At 36.4% G+C, this 26,248-nt stretch overlaps 1 protein-coding gene across 1 annotated transcript in view; it reads left to right on the forward strand.

Annotated features, from left to right (window-relative positions):
- The window catches only part of LOC122810940 (vitelline membrane outer layer protein 1 homolog), a 218,666-nt gene that overhangs the window by 62,808 nt on the left and 129,610 nt on the right, over nt 1–26,248 (forward strand). The window contains exon 2 of the mRNA XM_044082469.1: nt 9,424–9,621. Coding sequence (XP_043938404.1) covers nt 9,445–9,621 — 177 coding nt within the window. The 5' untranslated portion in view covers nt 9,424–9,444. The remainder of the gene's footprint in view (nt 1–9,423; nt 9,622–26,248) is intronic.

Raw genomic sequence — 26,248 nt, forward strand, 5'->3', positions numbered from 1 at the left:
GTTTATTCAGTAAATGCCATACACAATACAGGTTTTATACTGGCAATTAACTTTCTACTACTTTTAGATTTATTTCTTATGACAGTACATGCAAGATTATTACTAACCTGCCTCGCGACACAGCTTCTGCAGCCTCCAGGTATGGGCTTCCTGATTCACAGCCCACTCGTCAGCCGCTGTCAAAAACATAAGAGGAATATTTAGCCAAACCTATCCATAATATACTTGAGCTGGCAATTATTAAACAGGTAGAAGGATGAGTACTTACACACGGCTGGGACATCACCCAACTGCCTAGCATCTTGGATCCACTGATCCAAGAGCTCCTTCTTCCTCCATTTTAAGTTAGCATAGTGATGCCTGACCTGCTCATCAGTTTGAGGGATGCCAGTGGCACTGGTGAGGTCACGGTTGAGATGGTCCCAGGCTTCTGCTTTATATTAGGAACCCTACTATTGGCCCAGCAGCAGTCTTTGTTCATGGTCTTTAACGAGGAGTCCTGCCATGACTTTGGGCTCCTGGATGCCCCAGCACTGAACCTGGAAGCATGATTCTTCTCCCGCGCTGGCCATAGTGCCTACAGGAGGAAGCTGCAACCAGTTATGAGATGTATTCCTGCCTGTGGGCTTTAAATAGGGCCAATTTCCTGCACTTTGCCGTGATTGACAGTTTTGAAAATACTAAGCTATGGGCAAACCTACTTACCTAAGGTTGGCATTGCTTAAAGGGGTATACCAATGGGCAGATTGATTTAGCTGGCCTACACATTGCTTACACTTAGTAAGCAGGGGTGTACAATGCTTAATATTGCTTATTTTTAAATATCCGTGATTCATGTGTATGTGCACTGTATGGGGTGCTTGCGTTTATTGGGAGATTTCACCATTTTATTACAATGACACTTCACATCTGGACTTAATGCAGTGCCCCAGATCACATATTTATGTTATCTAGTAAGTTATATAACATAAAACTGTATATAGATTCCTTTCACATGTAAACTGTGATTTTGCTATAGTGAGGATCTGTTTGGGAATACCTCAGTTTTATGTACTGCTGTGATGGCTTACTGGTTAACTGCTGCAACTATAGTGTACAGGATCCTGGGTTCAAGACCTACAAGGCCTGTTTATTTTGTTGCTGGACAGAACAGTGGCTGTTGGATATAGAGTGATTAAGGCACTTTTAAGCAGTTGTAAGCAGGTTTGCGTGGGTTTGTGTGCTGGTAAGCAATGCTAACTTCTGGTTAAATATGCTTACAGAGAGTTAGCTTCAAAATTGTTTAACCTGTGTGTGCATTGCTTACCCCCATGAAAATTGGCTTAAACCTGCTTACTACTGCTTAAAACTGCTTACTCTCGCTTACCCTAGCAATAATTTAGACAAAATTGAAACATGGGTCTTGGGAAAGTGGTAGATTTGGACACTTTATGGATTTATCATTCATTACACATTATACCTTCATTTGGTATCTCTAATTCATGTGTATGTATACTGTATGGGGCACTTGTGTTTATCTATGGATTTTACCACATTATTACAATGACACCTCACATCTGCACTTAATGCAGTACTCCAGTTTACAAATATATTTTATTTAGTAGGTTATACAGCAAAAAAATGTTCATAAAGTGATTTCACATGGAAAAATGGAATTTACTACAGTGAGAATCGAAATGGGAATGACTGCTCACAAAGCGAACGCTCTGACCACTACACTATTGCAGTACTGCTTCAATTGAATGCATCTTGCTATTTATCTTCTTGTTCTATTTAAGCTACAGTATGCATAGCTAAGCAATGGGCAAATCTGTGCACCTATGGTTAAATCCAATCTGTTTGAAAAAAAAATAATTCTATATTGTGATTTTCTCTGGGAAGGGACAGATTTCACTTATTGCTATGGATTTCTGTGTGCATCTACACATTTGGCAGACATCCTAGCAACCCCCTATACCTCTCAACCTTTTCAGGCAAGCTATCTGGACAAAGCTTGACAAATTGTGGTACAACTATGGACATAATTTAATTATTGCTTTTATAAACTAGAGACAGTTGCTAGAGTAACAGGATTTGTTTTAATATATGTTTTCTGATGGGTTTTAGTGTCTGAGACTCATATGTATGCCATTATTTCATGGCTTCATTCCTGACATCATCCCGTGATTTCCCTGTACAAATGGGGTACAGACCAACTGTACAGGCAACAAATCTGGACATTATGCAGTGATTTGTACAGTTGGGAGGTATGCAACCTTCTATGAGCCTTCTTGCTCATTGTTATTGCCAAACAGCACTTCCTGAGTGCAGGGGTGTGTGTGTATTGTGAGAGCTCTGCTCTCAGACACATCCCCTGCACTCATCCATGCTCCATGTCCGTTTAGGAACAGAGGCAGTGAGCCTTCATTACTATGCATGGCGTGCTGCCATGCTGCTCCTAAAAGGTCCTGCACGGAACCTTACTGAATCCTGGTTATTATCTCAGCAAAACACCAGTTATTCTACTTAGGATAAGTCTGCCCTATATAACTCAGCATGGTTGACAATTCTATATACATACATAGCACTGTTTCATTTATAAATTCAGGTTGTCTTCTATTTTGAAAATTGCAGTTAAATCATCTAAACAGATAACTACTTTTATATAAAAAATTGTTAGTTATCTGACATTCTTTATCTAGTCTATTCTGCCCTTCTGTGCTTGTAGTATATGTTAATATAAATGTCCACAGCTCATTTATGTTAGAATAAACCATCCACTATTACCACCCTTCTCTCCAATGTTTCAGACACACTGTAAATCTTCCACTGATTTCCATTAACAAAACCAACATGTCAGAATATGTTTAAGTCTGATTAATTGTCATTAAACAAACTCTCTTCCTCAGTCCTTCTCTACAGACTTTGCTTTCTCACTTGCAGTCTCATAACCATCAGCAAAGTAACATCAGCATCCATTTGCTGAAGGAGTTCCGGGTATATTTGGTGCCTTCCCAAATAATCTCATATCATTTAAATGCTTCATGTTTGACTCATCTGGTCTTGAGCAACAGGAGGCTAGTTAATCATCTCACTTTCTGTCATCTTCTAAGGCCGGTAAGCACTTATTCCATCAGATTTTTCCTCCAGCTTCCTCTGTTGAAAAAACAGATGATTTGCAGTCTCTCATAAATAGTGTGAGTTAAAAAATATCATTGTTTGGTAATACTAATATTATATTGGAGATTTATGAAGCAAAAATGGTATTTTATTTGCCCAGAACTATTAACTTTATGATGAAACAAAGAGTTTTGCAGTATTATTGTTAATATGGAAAACATGCTGTATTTTCCATTTTGCAAATACTCATTAATAACTCTGGGTCTGTACATTTCACAGTGACCATTTCACTGTGAATGCTTAGTGTAAAGGTACCTGTTTGCAGATGCAGTCTTGCTGCTTTAGCTTTAGGTATGTACTGGAACCAAACTTCAGAAGTTAGTCTTTAAAAGTACTGCAGAGTCTACCCTTCTCAGGAGTATGGGGAGGTCTGTTAAAATGAGTACTTTTACAGGATACATAGCATTGCTTTCCTGATGATTATACTCTTATAAGAATCAGTGTACTAAGGTATGAACTTCACCATATTTTCTTTCTCAATCCCTTTTCTCTTCTATGTCTTTCTTACCAGTCTCTCTCTCTCTTTTAACATTTTCCCTTCACTTTACTTCTTCTCACATTGGATCTTCATCTTTTTTCTCACTGTCTTGCAATGCTCACATCTATACATAAAATTCATGCTTCTTTTCTTAACTAGTTTATTCTTGCAATTTCCTTACTATACCAAATTAGTTTAATATTGATTTTGTTTGTTTTACATTCATATTAATACCCGTTTTGTGTGTGTGTGTGTGTGTGTGTGTGTGTGTGTGTGTGTGTGTCTGCATACTTTTTTACATTTCTCTGTTACAGCAATCCAACATTCTAATAACATCAGGAATATTCTCTTTTTTTTACTAGATCTGTTTGCCTGTTATTTACTTGCCACCTTCATTCTTGTTTTAAAGTCTTCACTGCTTCCATAAGCATGCTCCTTATTCATATAAATTGCAAAAACTCCTTTAGCCTTTTCTTTAAGTGACCTTTTCTTCCATACAATCTACAGTTTTAAAATGATTTAACCAGGACATACATTACCCTATTCCTCACATTTAAATCATAGATACAGTTGGTATAGCTATAAAAAATGCCAAGCCCTTATCCTGAATTCTTTATTCACTGTTAAGAAAGATGATTTTCAGAAGTATGCACTATTCTTTGGAAAATGGGATACACATGAGGAGGAAAGGGGCTACCTTGCAGTAGTGTATACACATTTTAGAAATCCTGACTGTACCTCTGGACAAAGTGGTGGCCATAAATCAGAGCCATGCAGGTAAAAAAGATTAATAATAATAATAATAATAATAATAATAATAATAATAATAATAATAATAATAATAATAATAATAATAACAATAACAATAAAAATGCTAATTTAAAGCCTGACAGGTGACAATGTCGCTCCAGTCATCCTGAAGGCATGTGCTAGTTATGATAAAATATTAGCTGAAAACCAGCTGGTACTGCTAATTGTAAAAATGTGGTATGCTGTACTTTAATGGTAATGGTGGCATGGTGCACTTGCCATCATGTAGTTATTAGTAAACACTAAAAAAGTAAACACATAATTAGTATTAGTAAACACAGAAATCTTATAGGTAAGTAATTAGAAATGTAACAGAAGGGAGGAAGAGGCATACCAAAGTGCAGAACAGGAAAAGCAAGGATATTTGTGCAAAATATGTTAATGAGCAGGGAGAACACTATCATGGAAACAATACACCAGTGTCTTAATATAGATACTCAGCAACAGGGAGAGAAGTTAAAAAGAGGAAATGTTTTGGATCCTGAACTTTACAGAACATTCTATCTGATCAAAGTCATCCTACTCTACAGGTCTTGGTCCACGAAGCTCTTAAATCGGTATTAGTTGCACTAATGTATCTCGGTCATGGCTTTATTTTTCTACTTAAACATTCTTTTATAACTGGATATATGACTAAACACTGAGTCAAAAGTAAATAGAATTAGTTCCACTGAAAAAAAACAGCCTCACTCATTGTCAAAAAGAAAATAAATAAATTAAAAAAAAAATAAACAAAAAAATGTTTTTGCATGGTGCCAAGTGTTCTCACATTTCTGTATCTCAAGATCTTTATAAGTATGTGAACTCTGAGATTTCACATCCTTGGGGATATTGAGAACTGTTCCATGAAATCTTACTATGCTAATTAGCTCTTTTTCAATGAAAAAAGGAAATTCCTGAAACAAGCTTGATGATTCCTGTTGGAAATCAGCCTGGCTATCCACAAGGAATCACAGTATACAGACTGTAACCATATATTTCACACACACAGACACACACACACACACACACACACACACACACACACACACACACACACACACACACACACACACACACACACACACACACACACACACACACATACATGTGAACATGAGAAGAGTTCAGCAGTTATGTGTTTGATGGAGAACAGATTGAAGGGATATTCCTAAGATCTGTTTTGAGTGATCATTTAACTTTGTACTTTTTCCTACAGTTATGCAACTGTGAAGCTGCTCCCCTGCAAAAGAGCTTGTTCTCGGATGTGATGAGTGTGGTGGTAATTTTTGGTAATATTGTTCGATCTAGGATTATAAATAAACACACATATATATACACACACACACACACACACACACACACACACACACACACACACACACACACATGCATGCACAAATTCATGTGCATTGAGGCATTCTTAATTCTGCATTTCACTAATGCAACTTCACCACAATAAACATGCAAAAGTATTAGTCTGCAAAAATGACCTTCTCCTGTATAGCAATATACATATTTGCTATGTATGTGAAGTTTCCTTCTGCAATTCCATTGTTAGAGCTACATAATACTTGAGTTAGTTTTCTATTGTAGTAAAAGTGAATTTCTTTTAGGGGAAACACTCACTAGGCACTGAAAAAAAATCCTTCTTTGAAAGGAAGATTGTTTATATTAGTTTGATTCCTGATAAGATGACTATTGACTCTGAAGTTATATTAAATGGTTAGTTCTAACTCAACTTCAGGGTGCAGAGGGACTGATCCCTGACTGTAGTCACAGTGACTAGGATCTGACTAACAGATCATGGTGGTGGAAGAAATCAGCTAGGTGGAAACTGGAGTAAATAATGGTCGGTGATGGCTCACCTAATCTGGGGTAAGGTGGTCAACAAAATCCTGCAGCCTGAGAGACACCTACTAGATGGTAGGTGACTAGGCTCAACCAAATGAACAAGCAGGAAAGCACTACACTTGTTAAGAGCACTCTGTAACTAGGACGCTAGTATACTGAAGCATACCGTATTAGGGCACAGCACTGCAGATATTGTACTATGCCTAACAACAATAAAGGGAGTAGGCAGTAGAGCATAAACACAAAATTCTGATGCTCATTGGTGATTGTCACTCAGTCGCTAATGTTTGCCCCAGTGATAACCTCTGTATAACTTAGGTTACTGCAAATTTAGTCTTTCCTGGGACCCTCCATGTGAAGATGTGGGCTGTTACTCAGGGATGTAGGAAGAGAAGACAGCATGGGTTATCATTGGTTGAGTAAGCTCACAGTTTTGAGGGTTCGAGGTCCCAAAATACCTTTACTGAAATTCAAGTTTTGTTGCGCCTTATCGAACTTATGTATTAGTAGATTGGAGCTAACTTTTCTTATGGAATTTTGTTATCTTCAGAAATAGAAACGTACATATAGGTTCATAGGTTCATAGGTTCATACTAGGCTATCTGCCCTAGGGCATTTATAAGCCTAGCCAGAGTGTGTTTGGCTTTCGCCACCCATTTTAAATGAATTTTGCTATGCCCTTTTTCGAGGTTAGTATGCTATGCCTCTGTCTAACAGTGACACAGAAGTGATACCCGGGGTAAACCTACGATCTCCCATCCACTCATCAAGATTCCTCTTGAAGAGAGTCAATGAGGGACTCTGCCTAACCTAGACTGGGATTTTATTCCAGAGTGAAGGGAGCCTCTGGGTTATGAATCTGTCCCTCCAGCATGTCCTATTTATTTCAGTGCTGAGGTTCAAGTCTCTCGAGCGCATACTTCGATGGGATTTTGATTTTCTGAGGTGCAGCATGTCCATTAATTCCAGGTTGGACATGGCTTTATACGTCAGGCACAGATCACCTCTGAGTAGGTGGTATGCCACTGAGTAGAGCTGGAGTTTCTTTAACCGGGCAGCATATGGCATCTGTTTGAGCCCTTTGATCCTCTTGGTGAGGTACTTTTGGGGTCTTTCCAGTTGCTGCAGGTGTCTGGTAAGGTACATTCCAAAAGGGGCATTGTACTCGATTATGGACCTGATGAGGGATGAGTAAAGAGGCACGATGACCTCCCTTGATCTAGATGTGAATCCCTTCATGATTAGGTGGGCTATATAAAATGTTTTTCTAACCACTTTGGCCACGTGATTTTCAAATGAAAGATTGCTATCAACTTGGGTCCCCAGGTCCCTAATTACTTCTTCTGTACTTAATGGATTACCACCTATGTGGTAATTTGTGGGCACTTTGTTTTTGCCAAAGGGGATGACTATACACTTTTTGGCATTTAGCTTGAGGCCATGGCTCTGGCACCAGTTGTCTGTTTCTATGAGGCCCTTTTGTAGGATGCTTGTGTCAGCTGGAGAGTTGATTATGGCACCTAGTTTGCAGTCATCTGCAAATTTGGTCAGCCACAGTCCTTCCATGTTGGCCTGTACCTCTGAGAAATATATACTGAACAAGAGAGGTCCCAGGACTGAGCCTTGTGGGACGCCACTTGTAACTGGTTTGGAGTCTGAAATGGCTCCAGCAATTCTAACCATGTGGGTTCTGTCCTTGAGCCAGTTTGCAACCCATCTAGTGACATATGGGTTTATATTTAAGCTGGTGAGCTTATCTATAATGCCCGAGTTGGGTAATGTATCGAAGGCTTTTGCGAAGTCCAGGTAGGCTGTGTGGACCACCTTCCCCTCATCAATGGCCTTGGTGACTGTTTCAAAGAAATCAACAAGGTTTAAGAGGCAGGATCTGCCCTTAACAAAGCCGAACTGGGTAGGATCCAGTGTCTGTAGGTCCCCAATATCTTTATTTATGAGGTCCATGATGATCCTTTCCATAGCTTTGCAGACCAAGCTAGTCAGGCTTATGGGGTGATAGTTTCCAGGATCCGTTGAGGCACCACCTTTGTGGAGAGGGACCACTGTTGCTGTATGCCACTCTTTGGGTACATATTCTGTAGTAAGGCTGAGATTGAACAGTAGTTTTATGTTTGGGTTTAGCTCTTCTTGGAGTTCATGTAGGACGCAGCCCAGGACACTGTCTGGTCCCATTGATGCTGTGTTTTTTGCTTTGGAGAGGGTGGCTCTTACCTGAGCATCTGAGATGTAAGGGGGGCAGCACTCTGCTGGGATAGATATTTGCCCTTTTGGTGGGAAGGGGGGGGGGATTTTGCACTGAACCTGTCAGCTAGGATGTTGGCAATGTCTGTGGGTTCGGTGTATTTTTTGTCATTTTGGACTAATTCTGAGCATATCTGGGAATTCCCACCCAGGTTCCTAACATAACTAAAGAAAGCCTTGTGATTATCCTTAGTGTCCTGTGCAATTTTTCTCTCGAAGCTGGCCTTAGATGATTTTATGAGTGCCCGTAGTTTTTTGCTAATACTGATCAGAGATGCCTTCCCTTTTTGGGATTTTGCTCTATCATGTAGTAGCTTCCTTCTTCTATTGTATAGTTTGTTTATGGCTGGGGTCCACCAGACAGGACGCCTGCCTTTGGAGGATTGGGTCTTGGTTTTATTTGGGATTGCATGATCCATGCATTCCTGAAGGTGTTCATAGAATGCGTTTAGTTTAAAAACAAGGCTGATAAAATAAAGTGATCAAAAGGTAATGTGTTATAATACTTCCCATTTATATCATGTAACTCTAGGAAGTACATGCAAACTAGCTCCAGACAATGACAGCTTAAAAAATTGTTAAATTCTAAATATTTACCTCATTTATGTGTAAGAAATGGATATATATGGAAAGTTTCAACCATTAACACCAGGTCAAAGACTTTAAGATGCATTTCATATTTGTTTAACAGTTGGAGGCTCCTTTTAATTACATTTTGAAAGACCTGTCCATTTTTTTCAGAGCCTACAAGTCAATGAGACTGATAAAGAAAGTGAACAACTGGTTAGCCAGTACCAGCTTTTTTATTTACATTTATCTGCTTTACCTACTGATTATTTTCATACAACATTTTAAGTGTCTGAATATGGACTATCCTGTTACAGATCTGAAGAACAAAAAACAAGATGTTTACAGCACTTTTGCTTCTTTCTGTTCCACTCTTTCACACGACTGCTGGCAGCATTAGGAAGGAACGCTCTCTCATTCCTGTTATAACAGTTTTAAATGGGTGTCCCTGGGGATCATGGGGATGGACTTCTTACTGTCCTGTGAACTCTAAAGCACACGGATTCAGCCTAAAGGTAAGCATTTTATTCCAGTAAAGCATTTTGATAAATGACAAAGAATACTCCTTTCATGAAAGTTAAAATGAAGACAGTTTTGTTTTATTTATTATTCATTTTTCATAACACAAATACAAAGGGAATGATGCTGTATATTTTATTTGCATGAGATGAAAATTGACAAACTGAATATCACTTTTAACAGGGTGACTTCCTTTACAAATCTTTAGCCATATTTGATATTATAAAAAGTTATTAATGCTAAAGATCTGATTACTGTACGCAGTTAGGCAATAAAGATGAATTTATATCAGTAAACAAGCAAAACACTGAAGAAAGATCAGAAGAATATGTTTATTTTGTACTTGAGTATTATTTTCTGTTGAGAAAAAGACAACTGCAACACTGATTACAGCATTTTGTTTCTGGAGTTTGACAGGGAATGACAAAAGAAAAATGTCCACCTCTTTTTCTAAAACTACCTGCTAATGGATGCACTTTAATCCTTAGAAATTTGAATGAGAGGGGTGTGGCCAAGATGGCTAGCTGAAGGCAGGAACTGGTGAAAGCTCTGTGACTGAAAACTTTTCTCTGATAGAAAATGCAATAAAAAAATAAAATTTGTATATACTTGCTAGCTAATTTTATTCATTAATAGAGAAAATATTTATAGCTTCAAGTTCTTCAAAAGCAATAGTTTTTCTGTCAGCATTTCAAATGATTGGTTACTGATTGCTGGACTCTTATTTTCTGAAAAAAATAGATTTACCTTTCAAATAAATGGTTTGTACTGGACTTTAAGCCTCAAAACATATGTAAATATGTATTTATATTTTAAGCTAAATCATTTTTCATGCTGAGGAATATAAAGGGTTAGATTTACTGTTTTACTATATTTACAATGACAGACTTAATATATTTCATTTAACTAAACCTATAAGTGCATTTCTAAATGTTAAAAAAATACTTTCTGTGAGAAAATGGCATTATATTATAAGCAATAGAACTGGTAACTTTAAAGCTATATAAGTTAAGAATTTTATTTTTATTCAACATCACTTAATATGTGAATTGCTGAGTTAACTGAATGTCAGATCTAAGTAATATGCTAATTGGAAGTGTTAAAGCGCTGGTGATTTTCATTTCCCTGTTCCTGTGTAACACATTCCTTTTGCAGGTCATTTATGAAACATCAGACACAGTGAAAAAACTTGAGAACAAAAGAATGTTCCATCTGTTCAAAATGCTACAATTTTCCTGACTTGAGTTGTGCTGTAGAAAATCTATGTCAACATTCACTACTGATGTCTGTGAAAGAAGAAAAAGTGCTTTCTAGTTTTTCTTTTCCCAAGAATATGTGAGAAATCTACTCAAAATAACACCTCTTTTCTTTTCTTTTCTTTTCTTTTCTTAAAAGTGAAGAATTGGTAAGACAAAAAATGTAGTAATGTTATAAATATATAGCAATGTTGTAACATATAATTTGCTAACATTTTATATGTTACTAGCTTATGCTGCAGTCTTATTAACTTTAGCTATATATATTAACTGTACATATTAATTAAAGAAAGTAAAGCTAAATGTCTGTTACTGATGAGAACACCTTAAAAGAACTAAGAAGATATAGCAGTTGCTGTGTGCTGTGAGTTGTCATTTTCACATGCTGTAGCCAGATTCTGATGTCAATATGTAAAGCTTAGATCAGAACAATAGTTCACAATGACTCAACACACATATTCAAATTAAATAAGCAGGAAGTCTTTTATATATATATATAGTCAAGGTAGCTTGTAATATTAGACTAAACAGTAAACATCCAATGAATATGCATATACAAAAGGAATGCAATATATATTATGTAACATTAATAAAATAGCAGTATCAGTAAATTAAGAAATATGTGTGCAGAGTATAATGTTTAATAGAGAACTGATGATTAAATAGTTCTTTGATAGGAGATTTTAGAAATGCAACATATATAGAATAAGGTAGAATACTAGTGGGGAAATAAGAAAATATATATTTAAATAAACTACTTTTAAGAAAGATGTCTATTGCATATACCTGCATGTGACAGAAATGCAAATGTACAAGATCTCGTAGAGTTTACATAGAAAATCATATAAAATATTTCAAAATAATATGAAAGATGACATTTGAAGCTTGGGCATATGAACTTTGAAGCTTTTTACATGTTGAATGTTATTACATTCACTAAGACTATGTGGAATAACTCATTTCATAAGTCAGAGTTGAAATGTGAGTGTTTTATCACTGAATCAGTACATTTATTTTGCTAGAAAGTAAAGCAGACTTTCAATATGTTTGAATCTGGGAAAGGAGAATGGAATTTAAATTGAACACTTTGTAACTTTGGAATACAATATAGACTGCAATTATTATTTTCTGACTCCATAGAAATAGTAAGACATTCTTTTCAACCTTAATAATGAGCATATTTGTATGAAGTAGTTTAATAAGCTAATTGTTTAATATTTTGATATTTGATGTGTTGAGTATTACAGAAATTTAAACTATAGGCACTTATACTTTGAAAACTAATTCAGAGCTTTTTGTTAGAGCTATAAAATATGTGTGTCTTTTGACACGATAAATATGTATCTATATTGATATTCTTTTTGTATTATAGTTTAGTATGAAAAGATTACCTGTGATCTGTAAGTTTACAGATATCTTTACCTCTTCAGATTCCACTTTGTTATACTTATTCATTTAGAGCTCTAGTCATAATAATGTTGAATATGTGAATAATTTAAGAATATTAAATGGGTAATTAATACTACTTTTATATAAATAGGTGTATAGTATACTGTTAGATTATTTAATGTCTATGACTAATAGCAGAGGATTATTAAACTTGTATGTAGTAATGGGGGAATAGTTTTAAATGGCAAAATAAATAACTAAATTAATAGTCTCTTATTATTTTGACCCATATATAATGTTATATTAATTATTTGTAAGTTACAATAGCTTGTGGCTATTTTTGGATGGATTTCTAGATATTGCTAGGTACAGCAATGGTTTAGTAGTTTGACTATTCAATAGGCAGACTAGGAACATTCACATCCATGGTAGGCTGTGTTTTATTAGTATTATATACAGTTATATTTGTAGACTTGTCTTTATTTTTATTTTTTAATTTTAGTAGTACAGTTAGAAAGCAAGAATTCAACAAAATCTGGACTGTCAAGATAATGTCAGAGGAATACATTACAGTCTTTTATATAATTAAAATAATATGATGAATAATGTGTTATGCTATATTTTAAAAGAAATCTTTATAAAATCACAGTATGGCTAGTTTTACTCTATTATCTATTAATGTGGATTGGCTAATGATAGCAAAAGGAAATCATTAATTAGATATCTAAATTAAATAGAGGCGAGATTATGTTCATGCAAGACACTCTCTTACTAGATAAAGATATACAATATTTAAATAATGTAGGTTATAAAATGCTATTATATGCTTCCTTTAACAAAAAGAGGAGAGGAACTCCTATAATTTTGAGAAAATCTACTTTAATGCCTAAGGTAATATAATCCGTTAATTATCCTAAAGGACTGTATACATTTGTAATAATTAAATATAATGGCAAACTGTATAATTTTTACTGGATCCCTGGAATAGGTGCAAGATGGCTAAAGATCACTTAAACTTATTACAAAGTCATTGGAATGGTAGTTTAATTTTAGCAGGGGATTTTAACTGAATATCTGGTATAGAAGATACAAGTGAATGGAAGAAAGCTAAAATACTGGCATCAGCTAAAACACTGATTGGATGAAAAGTAGAACTTAAAAGTTTTATGCTTCTATAGATTTACTTAATAAAGTGAATTATTTTAAATCTATTCCTTGTCCTCTACCTGATCATAATGCACCACATATTAATATAGTAATGGATATTATGAAATTTCAGATTATTTATAGAATCCCAGTATATATGATGAAATTAAAAGAGTTTAAAAGTTACATTAAAGAATAACTTGAAAGATAATGGTCAGATTAGTAAAGTCATACTATGAGACTCCTTTAAAATGCATATTAAAGATAGAATGGGAAGATGGGCTAGCAACAAAATTAAAGAGTTGGATAAATAGTTGTTAGAAATACAAGATGAAATACACAAAGCAAGGTTTGAACAACAAAGACATTAGATAATATTGAAATCATTAAAAATTAATGACATAATATCAAACAGTTTTAACACATAAACTGGATATAGCTTTAGAAAAACTAAGATTGCATAGCTATGTGATGACTTTAGAAAAATTAAGAATGCATAGCTATGTGATGACTTAAAAAAATCTACATAGAAGTAAGATGTTAAGGAAAAGGGCACAAATCAATAATATCCAAAAATGTTCACACTAATAAGCTTACTTTAGATATAGAGGAAATGCTTAATATTTAAATAAATGCACAAGAACTTAATAAAGATAAAAATAATATTCCTGATGATTACAAAGTTGGCATTTTTAAAGAAAAATGTTACTTGTAAACTAAATGACCAACAGATATCTCAGTTGAATAAGCCTATTACCTTGATAGAAGTTAAAGAAGCTTTGAAAAAGGTAAAAATGATAAAGCTCCAAGGTTAATAGTTTAAGTATTGAATTATATAGTCTGTTTCCATTAAATATTTTAGAATAACTGAGTGGCATTTTCAGGATAATTCAGGGTGATAAAATAATTCCTCTCTCATGGATTTTTTTTTCTAATCTCTCCTATACTTAAATAAGTAAAGGATAGTACATTAGTCTCCTCATATAGACCTATGTCATTATTAAATGTGGACTATACAATACTTACTTCCATTTTCACCACAAGATTAAGAGATATAGTAGATAAATTAATTAATAAAGGTCAAACATGATTTATAGCCAATAGATTAACTTATGATAATATAAAATGATGGTAATTATCTTAGATTTAGCCAATGGCATGAACAAGAAATGTGCCCTAATTAGCTTAGATAATGAGAGAGCTTTTGATTCTGTAGATTGGAACTACTTGTTTAAAACTTTAGAAGTGTTTGCATTTCCAGAACAGTTTATTGGAACATTAAAAAATATATATAGAGACTCCAAAGCATATGTTAAAATTAGATCTTACATTTCTCAAGAATACACTTTAAACAAAAGAACAAAACAAGGGTGTCCTTTGTTCCCTTTATTATTTGCATTAGTTACCAAACCCTTAGCTAATAGCATAAGAAAAAATGGAAACATTGATGGATTCTCAGTTAATAGAGATTGTCAATCTAAAATACAGCTTTTTGCAGATGATATTTTATTAAATGTAGGAGATTTAAATTATTTAACTGAAGAAATAGATAAGGAAATTGAGGACTTGCAAGAAATATAGCTGCTGAAATTTAATAGCAATAAAACTGAAACTTTAGTGTTAAATCAATCATTATTTAGTAAGTTTAAGGATAAATCCAAATATGACTGGAATGGAAAATTAGTAAAATATTTGGGAATAAAAATCTATTCAGATGTAAGATTATTAATAATAATTTTGAAAAAGTAATTGAAGAAGTGTTACTTCTTATTTAAAAAATGGAATGTTTTTTTTTACTTTTGAGGATAGGTTAGTGCTTGTTAAAATGATTATATTACCCAAGATGTTAAATATATGTGTATATATATATATATATATATATATATATATATATATATATATATACTGATATCTATATCGGTATCTATCTATATATATATATATATATATATATATATATATATATATATATATATATATATATATCATCTATTTATCTATATATTGCATTCAATAACTTTAAAAACATCTTTTAAAGAAAATGGAAAAATGTTAACATCATCCTTATGGTATCCTAAGAAGATTTGAATTGCTTATAGAAATTATATAAGATTATGGGAGTATGGTGGTATTAACTTTCCGGATATATAATCTTATTCTATTGCTGCATGTTTTAACAATTATACTCAGGATAGACACAACCTACACTAGTCAATGGAAAACTATTCAGGAGCAGATTATACTAAATTCTTATAAGTTCATTAAATTATACTAAATTCTTATAAGTTTATTAAAGATGATAAATTAGAAATATGTAATAGCTCTTTCATCTGATTAACAAAATTTACCTTAGGGGGAAATTCGTTTCAATCTTTACACTCTGCATATATAAAATCAATTCTTAAAACAGTTAAGAAATATGTTTTTAAAACTCCATTAATATCAAATTGGAAATGTTTGTGTTTTCCTATTGCACATACCTATAGGTTTAAGGAATCTCAGAACAATGTTAAAATTAATTTACTAAAAAGGAATGGATTAACATTATGGTCTGATTGCTCTGAAAAAAAAGAAAAGCTAAGTCTCACAATATTTAATGAAAGAATATAAGTTGGAATAAACTGCTAACCAGTTAATATTATCCCTCTGTAAGAAATTAAATTAATTTGTGGATAAGATGAGTAAAGAAGAGCAGAACATTATTCCCTTATTATATAAATACATGAATGCTGTTAAGGTCGAGTGACATACACAAGAAGCTTGTCCATGCTATATAAGTTAATTATACATAATGATAATAATTTTGATGCAAAATTCTGGAACTTTTTAGAAAGTGGTGAATTAAGTGACTCAATAGGTGGTAAAAATAAAGCTTTGATACTTAAATCAGTTAGTCAAACTTCTTCAAGTTTATCCTGGAAAGTTTTTATGTAGAAATATATACATAGAATGTTTGTTACACCATGTAAACTCTCTGAGATTAGTAAAATGACTTGTTCAGTTTGTTGATGTAGTAAAGGTGTAAAAGCTGATTGGATACACATGTTTATAGGTTGTGAAAAAATAAATATATACTGAGAACAGATAAGTACCTTTTTAATGGCTTATGATCTGATAATTGTTCTTTAACTAGATCAGTGATATTAATGAATGCTCCACTTCCTGTATCATTAAAGCCAAAGACCAACAACTCTTTTGGGCTCTCTGGGCAGTTGCCAGAAAAGCTATTACAAAAAACTGGAAATCAAACTTAGTTTCTATGTTCAAAGAATTTTTAAACTTAACAGCAATACTATGTAAGACTGAAAAGGGAGTGATCAGATTAAGATCTCTAAATCATAGTTGTTGGGATAACCTTGAAATATTGCTATTGAAATACCAAGATTATTAATATGTTAATTATATACAATTACAGTGATGTTTCAATATATACCGATCATTGGATAACAATATCTAAAGTTGAATTTCTTCCTTTCTGCTTAACTATATTGTAAATATCTTAAATTAATAAAATAATTCTTAAAAAAAGAAAAAAAAAATTAATGAAATCACATTTGACTAAAACCTCATTTGACTGAATCATGATAGACAGAAAATTATAAGTATATTTAAGTAAGAAAGTGTGGGGGCAAAGACCCCAGCATATAGGGTTCTGTTTTTTAAGGTATGTTTGCTCAAATTAAGCTTTCTATTGACTGTCTTTCCGCATCAGGAGTGATTTAGTAAGTGTGTGTTTTTTCTCTTCTGTTGTGTGACTGGTGCTTGTATATTTGAATAAGGGGGTATTGGGGTGTAGGAGGACTTGCTCCCCTACAAAAAACAATTTTTTCATGTATGTTTGGTACAATAACATTTTTCAGTCGTGTAATTTTATGAAATGAGTTTCAGTGAAATGTGGTTTCAATTAAAATTTGTCTAGATATGATTTACTGAAGTGAGATTTTGATACATATTTATATCTATATATATAAATATCCATATATATATATATATATATATATATATATATTTCACACACACACACACACACACACACACACACACACACACACACACACACACACACACACACACACACACACACACACACACACACACATATATACACACACACACACACACACACACACACACACACACACACACACACACACACACACACACACACACACACACACACACACACACACACACACACACACACACACACATATATATATATATATATATATAGGGGTCTAATTTTTCTTATCAAAAGCTCATCCTTTCGAAAAGAAAAAGTAAGAGCCCAATTACGAGAAGGTGCATTTAAATGAAAATGCACTTTCAGGACTACTCGTTGAATAAACCAGTAATATTAGAAAACAAAAAAAAAACACTACAAAGTCATATCTGCATGGGAACAAGTCCCCTACACCCTCAATGTGGGGGTCAGTGCCTCCCACACCACTGCTACTTTATATAAACTAACTTTGAGATCACACTACAGTGGGGAAACAAGCATATTCCCTTATCCCAACTGTAGTGTACTGCGGTGCTACAGTGTTTTTTTTAATATTACTGGTTCATTGAACCGATAGTCATGAAAGTGCACTTTCATTTAAGTGCACTTTTGCATAAATGGGTTCATGCTTTTTCTTTTCTAATGGATGAGCTTTTGATAGGAAAAAGTAGGCCCTATAGTTTTACTATCACAATGCAGAATTATGGTTTGGAGAACATGGGAATGTCAACATAAGTTGGCTGATTTCCATACTGTCAACCTTCAATTCTGTGAGTCTCCTGTTCAGTGAATGCCACTGTGCATTCACTCATATGCTGGTGATGTTACATATTGAGATCGCAGGACAGTGCGGATTGGGAGATTTATCCTTTTGATCATTGTACTGCGATCTCAGAGTTGAAATATATAAGTGGCAGGCGGTGCAGGGGGCTTGCCCCCCCCTGCAAAAACATTACTGTCAGCACTGTACAGTACGGATCTAGTATGTATGTACTGCTGCAAAGGGGACAATGGACTTCAGAAGTTGAATTTGACTTTGCCTCATTTAAGTTGTCATAAGCTGGTGAAATCCTTGCAAATGAGTTTGATTTATGATCCAATACACCCATGTAGGTGCCGTGTTGGTGTTAGAAATGTACTTGGACAGAAACAATGTACCATAATGTAAAATTTAAACAGTGGCTGTAAAAGCTCAAAATAAGGGTGGATATTGAACTGTAGACATGCAAATGGCCAAAGTTATCACCAGTGAGTCCAAACAGGAATGCAAATCAATAAAAATATTCCAACCTAATTAATATTCTACACATCAGACATGTAAACCGCATTTCTGAATGGTTTACATTCTGACATTCAATGGTTTGATAGTAAACACACACATATATATATATATATATATATATATATATATATATATATATATATATATATATATATATATATATTTACTATTGTTTATTCAAATGGAAAAATATTTTCTGTTCAAATAAATGAATAGTAATACCAAAAGTAAAAAAATATAACGTTCACAATGTTGAACCAAATGCTCGACGCATTTGACTCGACATTGTTGTCAAAACCACCACGTGATAACCGTATAGGAGCTGATGTAAATCATTCCTATACGACAAATCATGTTTTTGCAGGGGGGCAAGTCCCCCTGCACCCCTCATGTGGGGGGCTGTGCCCGCACACCCCCCCTGCTTTTATATTCTAACTCCAAGATTGCACTACAGTGGAGATGTGGATGAATTTCCACTCCCCACTGTATTGCGATCTCCATGCAGATAGTCGACTTACACTTATGCGAATGCAGTAGTGCATTCACATAAGTGGGGTTGACTCTCTGGTTTACAAATATTTTTATGCATTCATCATTCTGATTTTTGGCAGATTGCAGCCGACAAAATGTTGTTTGCACAAACGCATGCAAACTATATATATATATATATATATATATATATATATATATATATATATACACACACACACACACACACACACACACACACACATGTATATATATATATATATATATATATATATATATATATATATATATATATAGAGAGAGAGAGAGAGAGAGATTACCTGGCAAATGATTAGGACTGCAGGGAGTAAATAATGATGGCAGACATTTGACATTCAGACTTAAAAATAAATGCTGATGCAAAACCTGTTATTCTAGGAAGTTTTTAGGTATATAAAGGCAGTAATCATCCTTGATTTTGGTAATTTCTCTTCCATTATGTTTGGATTTCTCCTTTATTCTTGATATAAGATGTTGAGGTATATGTGTGGTGGGGGATTACACCAAGTATTCAAGTATTCAACTTGTTATGCTATTAGCAATGCAAGTAGACTCAGCATAAGCAGCACTAAACTTCTCTTATCCTGAAGCTCTCAGCTCCTTATAAAATCCACTCGATGCTCAACTTTATCTCTCAACTCTGCAGCACAAGAAATCTGGAAAAAGGCCAAATGTATTGGGAGGAGGGGACAAAAGCCCAAAAACCAGGGATATATTTTAAATATTGCTTGCATAATCTTGAAAAGTTGCTAGAATAAAATGTTGCATTACCACCATGCATTTCACTGCCAAGTCTTGAAACCAGGACCCTGTGCACAACAGTCAGAGCAACATACCACTATGCCAAATCAGTTTTTTCTTGAAAGACAGGAAGACTGAAACTTAAATGGTTATCATTTAGTGAATTCAGTTCTCACCATAGCTCTCAACCTCTTAGTACAAAAAAACCTGGACAAAGCCAACAATGGGGGAATACAGCTCCAAAAATAGGGACACATTTGAAATATTGATCTTATAAACATAGAAAATTGCTAGAATGAAAGGTTTTGTGTTACCATGTACTTTCTGAAGAATATGAAGTTTGAAATTCAAATGCCTGTCATTATTTAGTGAATTCAAAATCCAGAAAACCACAGATTTTATGAGGAACAGAACAGAACAAAAATATGAGGCAAAAATCTGAATAGTTTTCAAAAGTGGTGGTGGGAAGGGAATTCAGGCTCTTGTTACCTGCACCCAAGGTACAAGGTTTGAGCCTGAGCTACTCACTAGTCACCAGGTATATTTCCTGAGTTTCTCTCTAGCCGCCAGGTATATTTAACTGGGGCATTTCACATAGACATACACACCAGTGCCTGAGTTCGGAATTCCAGCTTCATTCATTCTCCAAAGTCCATCTTCCCACCAGACTGCAGCAGCTTTGATTGAAAGAAATATGAAGTCCTTTCTTTCTGCGAGAGCAGCTATCAATATGTGCCTGCAGACTTTGCAGTCTGATCCCCTTCCATTCTATGCAGTTACAGAAAACTGCACAGACTTCTGGGCATCTGTACTCTGACACCTTCTCTTCCTAATCCAGATTGGTTAAACAGCAGTCTGGATTCCTGCACGAATGTGCAAAGTTCCGGACTGGTTAAACAGCAGTCTGGATTCCCGCATGCATATTTAGAGTTCCAGGACTTGCAGCTAAGTATTTTATTTCTTTTTTCCCTTTTTTTTACAGTTGGGGGGCTGCAGTCCTGCAATCCAATAGCATGAGCTGCCCCTGTTAGAAATGTACTTGGACAAAAACCATGTACCAAAATGTAAAATTTAAACAGTGGCTGTAAAAGCCCCCCCAAAAAGGGTGGCTATTGAACTGTATGTATGCAAATGGCCAATGGTATGGCCAGTGAGTCCAAAAAGCAATGCAAATCAATAAAAATATCATTTTATTTAAAAATACATATATTACTTTTGCACAGTGTGCAGCAATGCACAAACATGCCAATAGGCAAAAAAAAAAAAAAAATTAAAAAGTGTAAAAAATGAAAATTAGACATTGCAAAATTATTGCATTATAGTGCCCAGCATGCAAAGTCTTACAATGACATGTTTCAGTGGTTACTATGGAGGCAGTCCCTGGAGTAATGAAGTATCCAGGGTATACTCAAGTAGCTGTATGTAAATGAGCTGGGGTTACTGAATAGCAAAAAGGGCTACCGTTTCCACAGATACAACCCATGGTAGGGCTAGAAGGATGTATGTAGTAGTAGAACATGTAGCTGACATCAAATGGGGGTATGTCACATTATATTTTACTGGATTAGAGCTCAGCACCACCTGTTTGCTCTCAGCTAAGCACAGCTAAGCAAGGGGTATGTGTTTGATGTTGCTGAACTGTGTTTATTCCTGCAGCATGTGTTTTAGCTGGTTTAAGAAAAGCTGAGTGTGCCCGTGCTTGGGGGAGAGTGTCAAAATTGTTGATCACTGTTTATACTAGTGCTGTTGATTTGCATGGCATGCCGCAGTGCTTAGCAGTGAAAGAATTTGAAAAAAAAAATTAAAAAAAAAGAAATAGCCTGGGAAAGCCATTCAGGTAGAAATTAATGATAAGCCCTGTTCAACAGACACTGGCCCATTCAAAGTCCCAATGATATACCTGTCAGGTGGAATGCAGCATAATGAGCCAATCACACAGGCTGAATCTGCAGCACACCACTATAAAGTATGCATACACCATACAATCTGATTTTTGTCAAATATTCTGCCCCATTGGAGTGCACATTGGGAATTTTAACTGACAAAATGCTAGGGGTTTCTGCTGCTCTGCTACATCTGTATGTGCTTGAGGCTGAGGTCAGTGATGATGCTAATGCTGACAATAGGCACAGACTGAAAAGGAGAAAAGTGTTCAGGCCCAGGGTAACTTTCCAGGGCTTACATGAGCTGGAGATTGTAGAGCTCTACAGGGTACAGGGACATACTACAAGAGCTCACCAAGCTCTGCCACCCTCAACTGAGACCCAGAGCCAACAGAGGGGAACCCATCCCAGTGGAAATAAAGGCATGTGTTGCCCTTAGAATATTAGCTACAGGTACTTTTCAAAGACCAATAGGTGACATAATGGAGGTCTCACAGGTATCTGCATCCAGTGTACTCCACCAGTTCCTGGATGCCATATAAGCACATGACAGTGAACACATTTATTTACCCTGCACCCCTGAGGAGAGGGCCAGCAATATGTGTCTCTTCCACCATGTAGCAGACTACACTGAGGAACTGGGTGCCATTGACTGCACTCATGTGCACATCAAAGCACCATCCTGGGATGAGGGTAGAGCCTACATCAACCGCAAGGGGTATCACTCCAACTACCAGGTCATTTGCAATGCCCAGGGACTTATCATGAATGTGTGTGCCAGCAGCCCTGGCAGCTATCATGACTCCCACATCTGGCACACCACCTCACAGCTGTACCAGATGTTTGCCAGGAGGGACATCCCATACAGTCATCTACTGGGGGATGCTGGCTATGCATTGGAACCATGGATGATGACACCCATCAGAAATGCACAGACACCTACTGAAGAATGCCATAATGAGCCACACACACAAACTATGAACATCATAGAGCATGTGTTTGGGCTGCTGAAGTCATGGTTCCGCTGCCTTGCTATATCTGGTGGAGCCCTGCAGTACTGTCCAGCCACATGTGCACACATGTTCACAGTAGATGTGATGCTACACAATATGATCCTGGGGAAACAGCTGCACCAGGAACATCACAGGGAAGGGACACAGTGCCCCCACCAGTGCCAAGGTTCCCCCAGCCACAGGGGGACTCAGAAGATGAACCCCCTGAGCATGTCCTTGCATGCAGATGTAGGCATGTCCAGTATGCCCTGGCCTTGGCAAATAGGCAATACATAGCACATGCACTGACATCCTAGGGACCTAGGGACTGACACCTCACTTTGACTCACATACATACTAAAAAGGATACCAGCCACAACACACAACCTGTACGCTAACATGTACTGGCTGTGTATTGCATGCACCCAATATGTCAGCCTTGAAGCCCCGTTATATCAACTAGTGCATGCACAAGGTAAGTCACTCTTCGTTGCACTAAATGTATGGGGTATTGCACAATGGCAGCATAGGTATGAACCTGCCACAGGTATACAAGGGAATAGAGTGGGATACTGGGATAGTTGCAGACAACTGACAGCTATGTGGGACAACAGGAACTCTCTGCCCAATACTGGCCACCCCATAATATGCAGTATGCCCCAAGCCAGCAAAACTCACTGCACTATGTGAGGGAATTGCAAACAGTGGAGTCATAGGACAGATGCTTCACTGTCGTTGCTGCAGTCCCCTACCCCCAAAACACCCATGTTCCCATACAACTGCAGTAACATTATGTTTTCAGGGTAATAGCAGCAGACCACACAATCCCAAGGCTGTCCCAGTCAACCTGGTTATATCTTCCATTTCTACAATATGCAAGGGTCAATGTATGTCTGTTGGTGATAGTGTTAGGAATTAAACTGCACTGTCTGATGGCTGTCATGCCTTAGTGGGCTAAGTACATTACCGTGGTTGATGGTGCTCATGGTTCGATACTGGCTGCGCCTACTATTTTGCATGTGAGCTACAGCTATGGTAGGAGTTCTATAGGCTATCCATATGTCACTATTTGTTACTGCAAGAAAGCTGGAGAAAGCCAGAAAAAATGAAGGGACAGCAAGACACAGATATGGACAGTACACAGCTCTGAGTAACCTAGATGGTGGCTACTAGAACAGCAGGTTGTAACCACTCAGAGTAGCACCAGGATGTAAAGAGTGTCATGTAACTGTGTCAGTACTTACAACAAGTCAAGTGGGCACCATCATACCCCTCAAATCTACAGAGTGTCACAGAATGTCCACATTCTTGCCTCATATTTATGGTCCATTTTTCATAACATTTTATTTGTCTGGCAAACTAGTGGCAAATCAATAAAGGTTGATGTGAGAAAATAATGACAGATAGTTGAGATGCAGACTTCAAACCCATCAGAAAATGGATGCTAACACAAAACCATTCTACCAACTGTCTACATTTGTAAGAGCAATATTAAAAACAAGTCCCTATGTTTGGGCCAATGTCACACTGTTATATATATGGCTCTGTCCAGATGTCTGGCACTAAGAGGTAGAGAGGTATGGGCAACATGTAGCCTTATAACAGTACAACACAAACTGTCTGAGGAGCAGAGCAGACATATGGAGTGCAATGCTGGACATCCTCCAAAACAGGTACAGTCAGAGGTGTGAAGTCCATTACCCTGTGTGTGGTGTTATATTATATACCCCAGTGACAGCATACCTAGCACTACATAGAACAGCAACTGTAGACAAAGTCAGGAACTACAGCAGGATAGGACAAAGGCCCACATATAAGGAGAAGGAGGAACTACTGGCCAGACAAATGTAGAAAGGGCAAAATAGAACAGTTAATGCAGTAGCATAGGTTTCATGCAGTGTATACAGTCAGTAACTCAAACGTCTATCAGTGGTTCCTTGTGTCAGTCTATAATGATCTGCACTGATATACTGGCAAATCACAGTGCTATGTAAAATGTACCAAACTCCTGTGCAGTCTAATACACTCTGTACACACCCTAGATAAGAGTTAGATATTATGGACAGCACAAAGCCAGGAAATCCCTCATGCATTATATCAGGGAGGTGCTGGACTGTTTAATCAGGTTCAGCAGACAATTGGCTGAAGCACACAAAATCCTGGACTGGACTATATGTAGGTCTGGCCTGGAGTCCCATTGTAAGTACTGATGGTCACACTGAACATGCTCCTACACTTAGATAATTTCAGCCCATGTTTAAAGCCATATCTGACTGTAGAACCAAGATGTCCATATATCTCTGTGCATACAGATAGCTATGTATACCTAACTGTCTCCCTCTATCCCCATCAGACATGATTACCCTTATCTGTCAGTATGTGGCACATATAAGGTATACCTGGATCTGTACAGAGAAAGAAAGGGAGAAAGAGAGACAGAGAGAGAGAGAGAGAGAGAGAGACACGCACACACACACAAAAAGGCATAGAGTGATGTAGTGCTGCAGCCACTTGTACAGCAATTACCAGTGGCATGTGTAATTAGTACGGTGAGCTGTAGTCTGCAATAGTAGGTAGGTAGGGGCTCCAATCTCACATTAGCCACAGTGTGTGTGTGTGTGTGTGTGTGTTTGTGTATGTGTGTGTGTGTGCGTGTGTGTGTGTGTGTGTGTGTGTGTGTGTGTGTGTGTGTGTGTGTGTGTGTGTGTGTGTGTGTGTATCTGTGTTTGTGTATACATTCCACATACAGCAGAATGCACACTTCCAACAGGCCTATGTCTGTGCAATGGTCACTCATTTTATGGCCCTGTGATAGTGTCGTCCACAACAGTGGCCTCCCTGTCAGCAGCTGCTGATGTCATCCACCCCAACAGCAGTGGCAGACAGTCTCCAAACGCATAAGCTCCGTGGTGCATGTGATAAATACATGGCACTAGAGTATATACAACTAGATAGGTAAGGGTTCTAATTCCAGTAATGGCAACTCAGTGAGTGTGTGTAAGTATATCCCCTTGCAGCTCTGTGTATGTCTTGCCTATGTGTGTGCAATGCCAATACATTTTAAGGCCTGTACCTACCTGTTAACCCCACTATTGGGTTACTTTACTGGGCCTGCTGATGTCATCCACCATAGAAGCACATTTACACACTCTCCAGACACATAAGCTCCATGGCACATGTGATGAGTATGTAGCACTATAGTATATAGAGCTAGATAGGTAGGGATTTTTAATCCCAGCAACTCACTGAGTGTGTGTGCATGTGTGTAAGTGTATCCCCCTGCAGCTGTGTGTATCTTGCCTATGTGTGTGTAATGCCAATACATTTTAAGGCCTGTGCCTACCCGTTAACCCCACCCTTGGCTTAATTTCTGGGCCTGCTGATGTCATCTACCATAGAAGCA

Source organism: Protopterus annectens, chromosome 9.part0, assembly GCF_019279795.1.
Source record: "Protopterus annectens isolate FY-2018-M chromosome 9.part0, PAN1.0, whole genome shotgun sequence".
NCBI classification, from domain to species: domain Eukaryota; kingdom Metazoa; phylum Chordata; order Ceratodontiformes; family Protopteridae; genus Protopterus; species Protopterus annectens.